The 14,009-nt window shown below is 36.4% G+C and overlaps 1 protein-coding gene across 1 annotated transcript in view; it reads left to right on the top strand.

Moving 5' to 3' along the window:
• The window catches only part of MALRD1 (MAM and LDL receptor class A domain containing 1), a 290,211-nt gene that overhangs the window by 34,390 nt on the left and 241,812 nt on the right, over positions 1–14,009 (top strand). The window contains exons 10-11 of the mRNA XM_074897495.1: positions 7,556–7,702; positions 10,353–10,462. Coding sequence (XP_074753596.1) covers positions 7,556–7,702; positions 10,353–10,462 — 257 coding nt within the window. The remainder of the gene's footprint in view (positions 1–7,555; positions 7,703–10,352; positions 10,463–14,009) is intronic.

The raw sequence follows: 14,009 nt of genomic DNA, 5'->3' as shown, positions 1-14,009 counted from the left end.
AAGGACATAGACCTACTTGAGCGGGTTCAGAGGAGGGCCACAAAGATGAGCAGGGAACTGGAGCACCTCCTCTGTGAGGACAGGCTGAGAGATTTGGGGTTGTTCAGCCTAGAGAAGAGAAGGCTCTGGGGAAACGTTATAGCAATCTTCCAGTACTTAAAGGGGGCCTACAGGAAGGATGGGGAGGGACTCTTTACCAGAGAGTGCAGTGATAGGACAAGGGGTAATGGTTTTCAACAGGAAGAGGGTAGACTTAGATTAGGTGTAAGGAAGAAATTCTCCCCTGTGAGGGTGGTGAGGCCCTGGCACAGGTTGCCCAGAGCAGCTGTGGCTGCCCCCTCCCTGGCAGTGTTCAAGGCCAGGTTGGACGGGACTTTGAGCAACCTGGTCTAGTGGAAGGTGTCCCTGCCCATGGCAGGGGGGTGGGACTAGATGATCTTTAAGGTCCATTTCCAACCCAAACCATCCTATGATTCTATGATGTTTGCATTGTGATACAAATCACCATACAAATCAGCTACAGTTCAGAAATTTCATCTTAGTCATATTTTCAATTGGACTTAACTTTTCTTAGAAACTACAGTTTCTACTGTACAATCAAGAATAAAAGAAAATCATTAAAATTACTAGAAGATGTCTGTAATAATTCTGAAACATTTTAGACCTCTGTGTGAAAGCAGCTTTAGGGACCCTATCACTTCTAAACTGAATATTATGCAGTATACATCTATACGTATATTTGCCTGTAGTAGCAGATGTGTGTTGCAGATGAAAACTGTGCTCCCATTTAAGATATTGGTGATGATATTTATTGCTGCTGGGAGGTGAAAATTAAAATTTTGTGTCACTCAAGATAGCAGAATGAAGTATACTGATAATGTTTTATTTTAGAATTTCTTGAGAAGGCTTTAGGAACTATTATTGACTATAGGCTGTTTTTTTTTAAACTTTCAGTCTGAACCTTTAATCTTTTCAATTACTTATATGACCATGCAGAAGCCATCTATGAAACATGTAATATGTGCAAATGTCGAAGTAATATTTTAAATGGGAATGTTTATACTCTTTCATCTCTGAGTGGAATGTAAGCCAACATTAATGTTTATAGGGGCTCCCTCTTTGAGATCTGTTTTCCTTTTTTACAGGACTTGACCTTGTTCTGCTAATCCTGTGTGTTTGCTGATAGGAGTGCAGAGAGTTCTCTCATTCACTTTAGGAGGAGGATAAAGTAAATCGTACTTTATAAATTGGAGTTTATTTCTCAGCAATTTAGTATTCCCACTTCAGTAAGAACATGAAAGAATTTTGCTGAATAATGACTGGGAATACAGAAGAATAATTTTAAAAGGAGGATGAAAAGTAATTGTCCCAGCTGAAGGGTAGCTGTTAATATTACTACACAAAGTGAAAATAAAAATAACTCTAAACACTTACAGGCAATTATAATTTTCATGCAGTGCATTACAATTTCTTATTTTATTTTTACCCCTGTGTCTCAGACACTGAACATTGACATTGGGTAACCAAAAGATTAACAAATAGCCTAGATATAGTCAATATATTAGACTTAAAGGAAGATCACAGTGGGACTCACTTTTGAGAATATCACTTCTATTGTGCTCATGTGGATGGGTCAGAAAAACTGGAGGGTTGGCAGAAGAAAGTAAAGTCAGAATGACCTGGGGATCTCAACACTGTCCTTTGTGGCATCTACAGAATTAGTGTGCTGGGGCAAGGACTGTCAGAAGGCCCAGTCAGTGCAGAACCCTCTTCAGTAGCTCTGCCTAGTGCTCCACTGTTTACTGCTGCCTCTGCAGCTAACTTTGGTTTACCATATGACACTGATTCTCCACCGACTCCTGGTATATTTCAATTTAAAGGAAATATTGCACTCAGCTGAACCCAAGGCATAGGCATTGTGTATTTCACTCCATGTTGAGGCATTTGCAGGTTGAAGAAATATTATTTTGTTGGAGTAGTACACAAAAGTATACTCATCCTCTCAAAAAAGGATTAAAAAAGCTGATTTTCTAAAATATAAGCAATCCATAGCAGTTGTATGTTGCTCTGACTACTGGCTGAGAAGAAAGAAAAGAAAAAAATCTCCATCTTTAAAATAAGAATAACTGTTTTTAATGTTGACTCATCTTAATGGCTAATATTGTCTTGGCTACTTCACACCCTCCTTTTCAGGAAAGCTTACCCTAAAGGTGGAATTTAGCTTAAAAGATTAATCTTTGCGACACTTTCTGCAGTCTTGAAGACAGACACCTAAAGGCAAAATCATCCTTTAGTTCTGTCCTTTGTTGTTTTCCTGCCATTATGTAAGTTTTTCACATGATCTTGAAATTGTACTCCATGATATTTAGAGAGCACTACATTTATCCATTAATTTTCCATAAAAAATTCTATTTGGTACAATAATGCATATTTTAGTCTCTATTCTTTTAGGTATTTTAGCATTTATCCTTGGACACATCCTCAATAATTTCCTTTGAAGTACTCTCATGTACTGAAAGAGCTGACAGATCTTCATGCTGAATGAAAACAAAGGCAGACAGCTGTTACTTAGTAATGTGAAGGATTTCCTTCTTCTTTGAGGATTTTCTTTGCTTCATTATAATAATTCTCTTTGCTCGTGTTAACTTGGTATGAATGGTCTTATAATAACTTAATTTATTACAAGAACAAATACATACATGTTTTATAATGCTTCTTAAACTTTCTGTTTAATCTCTGCCCACTTATACAAATACATATTTAAGTATATGAGACTTAAAAGTCCCCCCAAATTAGGAACTTGTCTAGGAAACCCTTATGCACATGAGTAATCACGTTTGAGTAGTTTTGTTGAAATCAATTAATCTAATGATGTGACAAATGATGATATTAATGTTTTTAGAATTAAATTCTACATTTTCATTATGTCTTGTTTGACACCAGTTAATTGAGATCACTTTTAAATTTATTATTTCCCAGTGACTGATAATAAATTATCAAAATCTAGTTAATATATCCAAAACAGAGAAAGTGAGATATAGTACTTAAATCATTTGAAGGATTGAAAGACCCCTTTCATGCTTTGTTTCCTACCCAATATAAAGGAAGTTTTGTACTAAATGCCACGTCAAATAACAAATATTTCTGACACCATATTTACTATTACTGTACATTATTTATATGTAACATACACAGTACCTGTCTAACTCTTTTGGTTTTAATTTTGCATCTCTAGTATTAGCCTAAATGTTCTCAGCCTTTCATAGGATTTGTATAATTTACGAATAGAAAATATGCAAAATGATAGAAAGTTCTATAATTTTAAAGCCGTGTACCTTTTACTGCATTTCATTTACAGTATAGCAATTTACAATTGCAAATCCTTGAGACCTTCTACAGCAGATGAACACATGTGCAAATCCGTTTATTACCATTCAGCTTTAAATTAGAAAGAGCATTTTTCAGTCTGTGACATTTGTTTTAATACACATTTATGTGTTTCCTGCAACACAATAATTGCCTGGAATTGGCAGGATCTGTCCATCAATCTTGTATGTACATGAATAGAAAAAGAAGCTACATCCATGTTATTTTCACAGACATCTTCATTGCTTATGAACACTGTGTAACATTGCCCTTGTGTTTCACCAGAGCAGTTAATTCCAAGTACCGTCTGCAGACCTTGGATTGACATGAGATTCTCTTAACACCAGCGATCTCTTAACCCTAAGCAAGGTGACTGAGTAGTTTCAGAAGATGAGCCCCTCCTACCTAAGGCACTAGGGTATTATGAGAGATCTGTCTAATGACTTATGACATATGGAAGTTCAGGCTAGATGACCTATGGCCAACTGCAATCTTTCTGCATGAATCCTTTAACAAATTCTAAATAAATAAAACTAATCACAAACTGGTAAGGAGTCAGTAAGAAAGTATATGTGTAATCCTTCCCTTTCCCAAAATGACATTAAATGTTAACTAGAAATGACAAAATGTTAATGACAAAGTAATCACAGAGGTACTTTTGTCACTGATTATACAGATCGTTTATGCCCCAAATTCCAGAGTAGCTTGGGTGTTGCCACACTGAGTGAGGGTAGCAGCCTTCCTCATTCACTACCATTAGTAAGGGAAACACCAACCTGATGGAGAGACAAGCTGTCCCCCCAGTTGTGTTCATTTGATTGAGCTGCCAGAGTAGGATTGAAAAGCTTCATCCAGTTGCAGGAGAGCAAAGATGAAGCAATGTTAATTGGCTGGTAGTCTGACTGCTTTGGTTTTCCCCCAGGAAGAGAAAGCAGAACTGGGATAGATAGAGTAAGATCGTAAAAGAAAAAAACATTTCCATTTAACTTCCCAGTGGTCTTGGAATATGTGGTTTGTTTCCTATTTCTTTTTTTTTTTTTAAAGTCTATGTTGAAAAATAGTTCATATTAATTGAAAAATCTTTCCAGCGTATTTTATGGCTTTAGTGAGTTCCAGTTATTTATTGAAATTCAAGGAGATGTGTTTGGGAAACATTATTTTCTCTCCTGGTTATATCCTGGAGTCATTATTTTTGCAAAACTGGTGTAATTTACTCCTTGACTAGTTGAGATGTACTGATATACCCACATTAAAAAAAAAAAAAAAATCACATTTTGCTTGTTATTAAAATGAATGTGGGTTGCTATTTCTTTCTAATTTCCTTTCTGTTTTGCTGAATTATATTGTCCAAAAATGGGAATTAACTGGGTTTGTTTTCAGAATGTGGAAAAACTTTCTGCAGTTTAAATCCAGTGAATCTTCCCAGTGAAATAAAAAGCGTAAGTTCTGATGCTAAGAAGTGTAGTAGAAAAGGACATAATATACCAGAATTATTATTTATGTCTGTTTAACTTATATAACTTCAGTATGACTTCTCAAAAAATATAGGTTGTGCAGTCACTTATTTTCCAACTATGAACAGTGAAACATTCCCTATAATCATTTGAAGGTTAAAATAAAAACGTAGAAAAAACCCCACATGTAAATAATAAAAAACATTCACTGTTTTGATGTGAAAGGAGCATTTCTTAAAGTTTATTGATGTTTGGGTACCGAAAAAATACACTGAGAAACTGTCTCACTTAGATTTGTGTTTCAGACAAAGCACAGAACTTTCTTTTAAGCTTCATTAAACATTTACAAGGAACCCTTAATTTTTTAGAATTATATAGAGATAAAATTTAAATCAAACTGTTAACTCAGACAATTAGGTTTTACTCACATTTATACCCTAGCAGTTCTCTCGCAGATTAAGACTTTTAAAAATGAAGTATCACCTCCAGAAAATACATATGGTAGAGTACTTGCCTTGATAAATGGTCCTGGCCCAGTGCCTCTGCACAATTGCATGTTTGTATAGAGCTTGAAATTTTAAAGTTGCTGCAATGGGAAAAAAAAAAAAAAAGCATCTAAGACATTATCAACATTATCACATGTAGTGAACTGCAGTGGCATTTTTTTATTCCTTACTTTCTTCCCCTCCCCTAAAAAAACCCAAGCCAAACAATCCAAAAGCACAACATCATGAATATTCTTCCTACCTTTATAATTATGTTCAGACTTAAATAAAGTGTGGAAAAATGTCCGGGCAAAATATTTCAAACTGGAATTGTGTCTTTTTGTGTGTGCATGTAATTATTTTTTTTTTCCCCACTGCTTGTATATTCAGCCTAAAAGATGATGTTTATACATTTATTTTTAAATCCATAGTGTAAGAAGAAATTTTACTAGTGGCTACCAATGTATGAAATGATGATTTCACCAAAATTCTGTCCTCCTGTTGACCATTAAGGGCAGTGATGGGCTCTGTCTGATCACAGTCTTCCCAAGTTCTTTTAGTATACGATTTCCAAATGTACCTTCAACAGTCCACTTTTCACTATGAGCCAGTGAAAAACCCTGAGCCTGGTATGAGTCACATTAAATTGCAACAGATCTGGTGTCATCGACACATGAAAGATGTTGTTCTTTCTATTGCAATAAGAAGTCTTTTCATGGTCTGAAGTACCTCTAGTTAAAAGACTATGAGTTTAAAAAACAAACAAACAAAAAATACCAACCCCAAAACCCCCCAAAACTCATGCTAAATATCTTACTGAGTTGTAAAATTTTAATCATTAATAACACCTTGATTTCTTTTCCATATTTAAACCATTATTTTAATTTTGGCCTGGTGTTTTCCTTCCAAGAACAGGTTTTTCATTGCTTAGTATACAACAGAGTAAGCTCTTTGTGTCTACATAGTAATTTATTGATGACTTTTTGGATATTACTATGCAGTCACTGCAGTCAGCTTCTTACACAGAACACCTTTTGCAGGGTTTAGGGAGGCCAGAGGAAAGAGATGTTTAAGCAAAGAGTGTTTGGGGTTTTGTGACACATTGGTTCTCTCAAGACTGCTTAGCTAAGGAAAGCACATCACCTAGGCATACTATTAAATACCGTAGAGTGAAGTAGCTTAGACTTGGATATCAGTTTGCATATTCTATGTTATTAGCAACTGAAGTCTAATTAACAAGGTGCCTTGTCAAAAGCATGAGAATTTTGTAATGAAATAAGTTAACCAAGTTTCATATTTAACTAATATACTACTCTAAACAAAAAAGCATGCTCCATTGTATTTTGATGACTCCAGATAAAAGATACTCATATTTGTGATTTATTTTGTACCTTAAAATTTAACTGCTCAAATAACCTCTTTATACCAGGAAGACCTTTACAACGGAGCTTTACTGTCATAATGTTTCAACAGAGATGCATTTTATTTTGGTTTTTTTACAATTTGAAAATTGGCGTAATGTGTATAATCATGTCTGAGACAGATATGATAGGATAAATGTGTCATCAAGTCTGGAAAGTGCCAAGTACAGTTTAAAAGTAATGTTTACATTAGTGATAAGTGACCCAAGGAGTTAAGTGTAGGGCTTTGTGAAGCTGCTCTGGACTAGGAAAGAAAACTCTCAGATTATACAATTTTCTTACCAAAATAATTAATTGTGCTCAAGAAATTAAAGAGTGTATAAGATTTTTATACTAAATTGGTCTACTCCATATCAACTGAGAAAATGGTCTTTAACTTTGCAATAAATATTTCTAGGAGACCTAAATAATTCATAAATTTAAATCTCATTTTCAAAAATAAATTAAGTTGAATCTTATTTCATCTTTACTTTTGGTGTATTTAAAGCACTAAATATTTTTTTTTTTTTTTCACACATTCATAATTAACTTTCCAGTAGAACTTACCTTTTAAAAATATATTACTTTCATAATCTATCAGCAGCCTATGTACAGGTCTTTAATATGATATATTTTATTCTCTTATAGGTGGTTTTCTTCATGGTTCTGAGTTTGATTAAGATGGGAATGGTTTGCCTGATCAGTTACCTGTATTCTAGAACTTTTTGTCCACCTGAATAATATTTAAGACTCCTTGTATATCCAAATACAAAATAGTTATAGTTCTGGTGTTAAACTGTTGCATCAAATTCAACTTAATATTCTTTTATTGTTTTTATTCCTACAACAGGTAATGACACTACATGTGATTTTGAGACTGACTTCTGTGGATGGAAGCCACTAACCAAAGATGATGCTGACTGGAACATAATGAAAAAAAAGGCTCCCCTTGACAGGAGACTCCCTGGCAGAGGTCATACAACTAATACTGGATGTGGTGAAATGTCTTTTATTATTATTATTTTCTTTCTTCTGTGATGAGTATTTCTGTTTGTGAATTGTAACAGTGATAAAAAGTGATTTGAAACGGATGCTACTTAGTATGTATGTAACACAGGTAACGTTACAGAAAGCTAGTCTTTTGGGGATGCTCTTTATTAGATGTGATTTGGTTACTATGCCTTTGTAACCTTAATTTTCTGCTTGGACAATCAATGAGGTATGAGACAATGCAGCCTTCAGTTTTTCGAGATACTGACCTTTGAACTGATATAGTTAACTTTGTTCACGAATATCATATGCATCTTTGTACTAAGTAATCACACAGGGGCCATTCTAGAAAATATTGGATAAAATATGACTGTAGCTTTTTGTAGAGTGCAAGTAAATTAATCGGTTTTCTCTGGGAAAAATACAGTGAGTGTAATATTCTTTAAACAGTTCTTCCTTCAGCTCACAGTTGCCATACAATGCATTCAGCTGGGAAAAGTTTTTTCCAGTAGAGGGCTATTCCAGGATTAAAATTCACCTGAGCACACCCTAGCAGGGTGTGAGTATGTGTGTCCATGTTATAGGGTAACCAACTGCACAATCATGTGCAGTTTTCCATTGGTCTCCAAGTGATGAAGTGTAGCAAAGCTGGATTCGCTTTCTCAGCAGCTGTTTGATATTTCATTTTATGGTCTCTGTAGAGTGGCACTGGATCTGCATTACTGCATTGTCTGCAAACATTACTGCATCATAGCTTCCAAACTCTCACAGCTCAGGAGAAGTGCACTGATATGCCTGTGTCTTTCCCATGTGGATTATTCTAGGTGCTTCTGAGATCTGAGGTATAATGTGGTCATAATGAAGGCTGCTGATAGAAACATCTGCTCTGCAGCCTAATCAGCATGTTAAATTAGCCTATATGGAACTATGTGCTGCTTCACTTAAGCTCCTTTGATACCTGAATCATTACAAGTTTAGTTCAAATCTTTATAAGCTGCTGCAGGTTGAAGCCTCAAGAGATCTTGAGGTTACTGTGCAGCACCCTTAAAACCCAGTAGTGATGCATTTCCCATTTAAGTTAGTGAAAAAGTGTTACTGAGGTGATTTTGTATCCATGTATCACTGTGCCTGCTACAGCCACATCATGGCTTTAGAATTAGGCTTCCAGAATCTGAGCAAGCTTTTGCCAATATTAAATCAAGGTCCTTCAGGTTGCAATAGTTGCTTGTGGTACCTCAGAGTGTTCAACTCTCTTCTCTCCTGGGGAGGGCAGCAGCAAATTTTGATTAATGAAGATCTTAACAAGGCTACTGTAGAGCCTCAGCTGTAAATTAAAAGAGGATCCTTTGAAGTACCCTTGCATTCCAATGAGGGGAGCTTCCCTTGCGCTGCAGAGCGCAGCACGCCTGTTTGTACAAGGAGCTGTAATGGTCACCTCTTTGTGCCAGACTTGCTAAAGCAATGCGATTATTCACGTGGGGCTGGACCTAACCCTCTGCTTCATTATGTATCCATGGGAAATAAATGGCTAAGGCGTATGACTGTGGCAGCACAATAGCTGATTTTCCAAGATGTAAGGCAATATGTGTAATATCAATGCGCATACAAGACTGAGCCTTTAGTGTTGTTTTGCATAGACTTTCATGAAAAAGTCTCAGTATTCAGCAAAGGCAGCACTGACGGCATTCAAAATATGCTGCTTTAGGGCCCCTTGAAGATGTTTATCCTTCCCTACCTTTGTCTGAAGCACATCTGCTGTAGTTCAAATCCAAAGGCAGTTCGTTTGCCAGAGTTCAGATTAGATCTTTAATTAAGCTTTCATCCCCACTAGCACAGACAACAATGTCAAGTCTGTGGACCCCATGAGAAAATATAGCTTATCCATTGGCTCCCATGGTCTGCAACATTGTTAGCATGCTTAAAACTGGCTGGGCTGTGCTGAGAGAGAATACTGTACCCTAAAGGAAATTAATTTTTGTTCTAAATTCTATTTGAAACTTATTTAAGCCAATTAAAATGTGTCCTTTAGGGATCCCAGCTGAGGTCTGTGCTGTTCTATCTCCAGGGTGCTGCTCTGTGTTGCAGCTCCTGAAGTCCCTTCGCTCTCCCCAGCCTGTGCGGAGAGCAGACAGGCACCATGTGAAAGTGATGGGAAGTAGTTGTAGTGTTTGAATGATGGACATCTTAAGGGTTTTGTCTGAAGGAGGCAGATAAAAAAGCATGTCCAGTGGGTCTGCACAGTAAAGCCCTCACAGAAGCAACATCTGAATTCCTTTTGCACAGCTCTGTACTTACTTCTTAAGTGCTTGCAGGCACCATGACAGGGTAGTCTCAGCAATGGTTGCCCACATACACTTATTTCTTCTTTTTTCCTCATCTTTGGATTCAGTCATGTTAATTTTATTGCAAACAGGCAAGAGCATTTAGCAATTCTATTTTGTCTTTGCCTACATAGACACTGGTTGTCACAGCTTGTTACAAGATCCTCTTCATTATCCACAGAGACTGAACTGACGGCAAAGTTGTTTCATTTGTTTACATTTATGAGTAAGATTTATGTGCCTCACAGAGCACATAGTTATGTCTCTAAGGTCTCTCTCTCTATTTGCCATTGGAGTATGACATATTTCTCACATTTCTTTGATTTTTGTTTACAGGAGCATTCATTTACTTCAGTGGATCACACCAGATGAACACAAAGATGGCCATGTCTCACCTGGGGAGCCCTTTACTTGTCAAGCTGTCCCCTGGGCTTTCTTGCTGTCAGGTAACAGTTTGATATTAACTGTCCCCACTTTTGTAAGCTGTCACTCACCTGATCTGCAGATATGGTATTCTTTATGATGTAAATGTTTCTGCTGAAAAACTGGATCCATTTCAATACTAATGGAAGGAGTTACAGACTAATTATTCGGGACGAAGGAGATTCAGCAGACTTTTTACTGCTTTGCTGTCAAATTGTTGTATCTGATTACTATTCCTTCTAAAGCATCTACCACGTGACTCAGATTTAAGGCTATGCTTCAGGTTTTTGTATGCTGTGACAAACCTAGCTGGATAACAATATTAGGGCTATATCAACTCACAGTCAAAGCAGCCTACCTTTTGAGCAAAAGCTGGCAGTCATGTTGTCATCTGCAGGCAGGAAAGACACACATCCAACACTCCATAATAGGACACTTGCGGTGTGAAGTCACTATACAAACTATGTTAATATGACCAGCGAGAATTGAATTAGCTACCATACTGCAGATACATCTTAAATTTTAATGATGGTTTGAGGAGGATGCTTTTTAAGCTGATCAGTACAGTACCGGAGGGTTTACCTTGAAATGTTTTTCTTGTCAAATGTATTGTGGCTCTGTAGAGGAGTGCAAAAACAATCAGCCAGGATGGCAGGTGCTCCAAGAAACTAGAAAGCTACCTGGAAAAAATGGATCAAGAGGCCTAAAAAATAGAAAAGTCTTGGATGAAAAATGAAAATATGGTTTTATAACTAGAGTGTTGGAATTTTCAACAAAATATGTATTTTTAAAACAGAACTTGAAGAAATATATTATATATATATAAATATATTAAAAGATCCCTAACTGTATTTTCGTTTATTCTTTTGGCCATTGGATAAAGTGAATAGCTGCGGTGCAGTTTTATAAGTTATTTTATTTTTTTCTGAGACTTTCTTTTCTATTCCATAACTTTTCAAAATTTATGCCATATTGGGGAGAAGTTAAGCTGTGTAGTTATGGTGTGTTATTTTTTCTACTACTGCATAATGCTTCCTGATTTAAGAAGTCACGAGAAGAAAAATAAAAGATAGGGAAAGCTTGTCAAAGTAATTTTATTGTGTTCAGTGGCAAAAAGAGGCTTTAAAGAAACAAATTAAAATGTAAACTCGTTACTTAATTTTTCAGACTCAGTGTAAAACAGAAATTGTAATTCACTTAGGAAAACTTTTTTCAAAAATAAAAATGTCAGAAAACAACATGTGAAGAGACTGCATTTAGAAGGCCCAACAAATAGCAGGATTTTATTCCAGCAGGTTTTAGGCTTCTTAGTTTTTTTCTATTGTAAGGAACTGAAATAAGTGTTGGCTTAGATAAGCCTGTTTTACTTGAGATTGGAATTTACTTGGACTATGCACACCAGTGTGTTACCAGATCTCAGTTGAATAGTTGCAATTTGCAGTCGAGGAGTAGAAGTCTCTTAAAGAATTTAAAAACAGTGCCTTGCTGTCATTTAATGCACTCTCTCAGTTCTTAATCTTCACATGGCTTCTTAGCATCGTAAAGAATCGGAAAAAGGATAGATTCAGAATCAAATCAGTGAGAATGTCTCTGCAGGGAACACAGGTGGCCTCACAGCATCCCATTAGAGCCCTGTGTGTTGCATTACTCCTGGGATACCAACAACCTTTGTACGCACAGTGCATTCATTCAGGCAGTTTCATATCTCTTTCACAGACTTTGATACTGAGTAGATAAACACCTTTCAGGTTCAGATAAATTTTTCTTAGAATACCTTAAGGTGAACTGGGCGAAACTGGTATGTGAATCAATGAATCATTCTAGTTAGATCTATTGCAGAGTTTGGTCTGCATTCAAAATAAATACAAATGCATCACAGATTCACATACATTCCTCTAGTTCAAAGTCAGAAAAGAAAACATTTTTAATTTTGAGTGTGCATGTATTGAATGTATTTAAAGTTCCCAAGATTTAACAAAAACTAGGGCAAGTTCTTATCCAGCTGTACATGTCTGAAAAAAGAGTGTTTTTGAAGACAGGAAGCCTGGCTTTCTGCCACATTTTCCCAGAAGACTTTTATTTCTGGGAAAGCACAAGGAGTAGGAGTTGCTCATTAGGATGTGTACTGGTGTGTTATGCTCTCTGCGTATAAATGTGAGATGTTGCCCTCTGTTGGATGTCCCACTGAGAGGATAAAAGGATCTACATAAAGAGATCTATGTTTATTAATAGCTTTACAAGTTCTTTGGCTCCAGCTGTCTTAAAAAAAATTTTAAAAGTAAAGAAAATTGGAGTTGAGGGATAATAGTTTTATATTGTGCCTTACTGGCTAATTGAGGCTTAGAAGTAACTTCTTTCTGCAGTTTATTGCGGCTGAGTCTCTCTGTAGATGTCAGCTAAGAAACATCTTCATTTAGCTCAAAGTTTTGGAGTTGCAGAAACAAATTTCTACTCCTAGCTCTCCTTTTATGGCTCTTTAATGGACATAGTAGTCATTGTAAAGTAGAACATGCAGACATAGAGAGGGAGGGTAGTTTTATTTCTTATGTGATGAAAATACAAATTTGTTTGAAAAGCTCTTTGATAAACATAAACCTTATGTCTAGATTGTTCAGAGTGTAGTTCTTCAGACATCTAATTTTGAAAAATATTTGTATACCTGCTGCTTTGTATTCCTTAAGCTTTCTAGGGGGGAAAGAAAATTACACGAAAGTATTCCAATTTATTAAGTCCTGAGATTATTTTATATAATACATGATTTTCATGTGTGGGGAAAAAAGAAACACTATAGGAAATTGAGAGACCAAATCCATCAGTTGTGAAGCCAGAAAATATTAAAAAGTGTGTTGTAACAAGAGTATTTCCTAACCATTGATCTGCCTTGTAACACAAGAAAAAGAAACCCTCTCGTTACACATAGCAGATGTTGTGTCTTTGGTGTATTCGACAATTTTATGGATGAAGTTCAGGGCCAGAAGTGAAAGGTAGTGAATCCATATGCATGATGATTTTCAGATTATTAGTCAATGACTTGAATGTAAGGAGTTCTCAAATTCATCAATCCTGTTCTTCAACTTCCTTGGCACACTAAGGATCTACAGCTTTAAGAGACCTTAATGTGGTAATTTATTGAAGAAAAGACTCCTTTCAGAGTCTGTTTACTCTTAAACTGCTACTTCTCTTACAAAAGGAAAAAAAGATCTCTTGAGGGCAAACAAGAAGGAGAGCTGTGAAACCGGCACATTTTTGGGAACACAGCTGGAGATGTAACCACGGAGGGAGGTGGTCCATGCTGAGGAGGTATGGCTCTGAGAGGACTGCAACTATGGGTGACCCATGCTGGGCTGAGGACAACCCAGAGGGACTGTGGCCTGTCAAAGTCCTGAGCTGAAACAGGAGAAGAATAAGAAGCAATGAACAGAGGAAAGGAACATACAGGGAGCACCAGAAAAAAACCATTGCTCACATGACCAGCCTCCTGTTCCACATGTTGCCTCACCAAAGGAATCGAACCAGACTGAGTACCTGCAGCAAAAATTAGGGAAATTAAGACTAGGAAGGGGGTAGGCT

Source organism: Athene noctua, chromosome 2, assembly GCF_965140245.1.
Source record: "Athene noctua chromosome 2, bAthNoc1.hap1.1, whole genome shotgun sequence".
Lineage (NCBI taxonomy): Eukaryota > Metazoa > Chordata > Aves > Strigiformes > Strigidae > Athene > Athene noctua.
The sequence above is the reverse complement of the archived record's forward strand: the minus strand, read 5'-3'. Positions and strand labels throughout refer to the sequence as shown.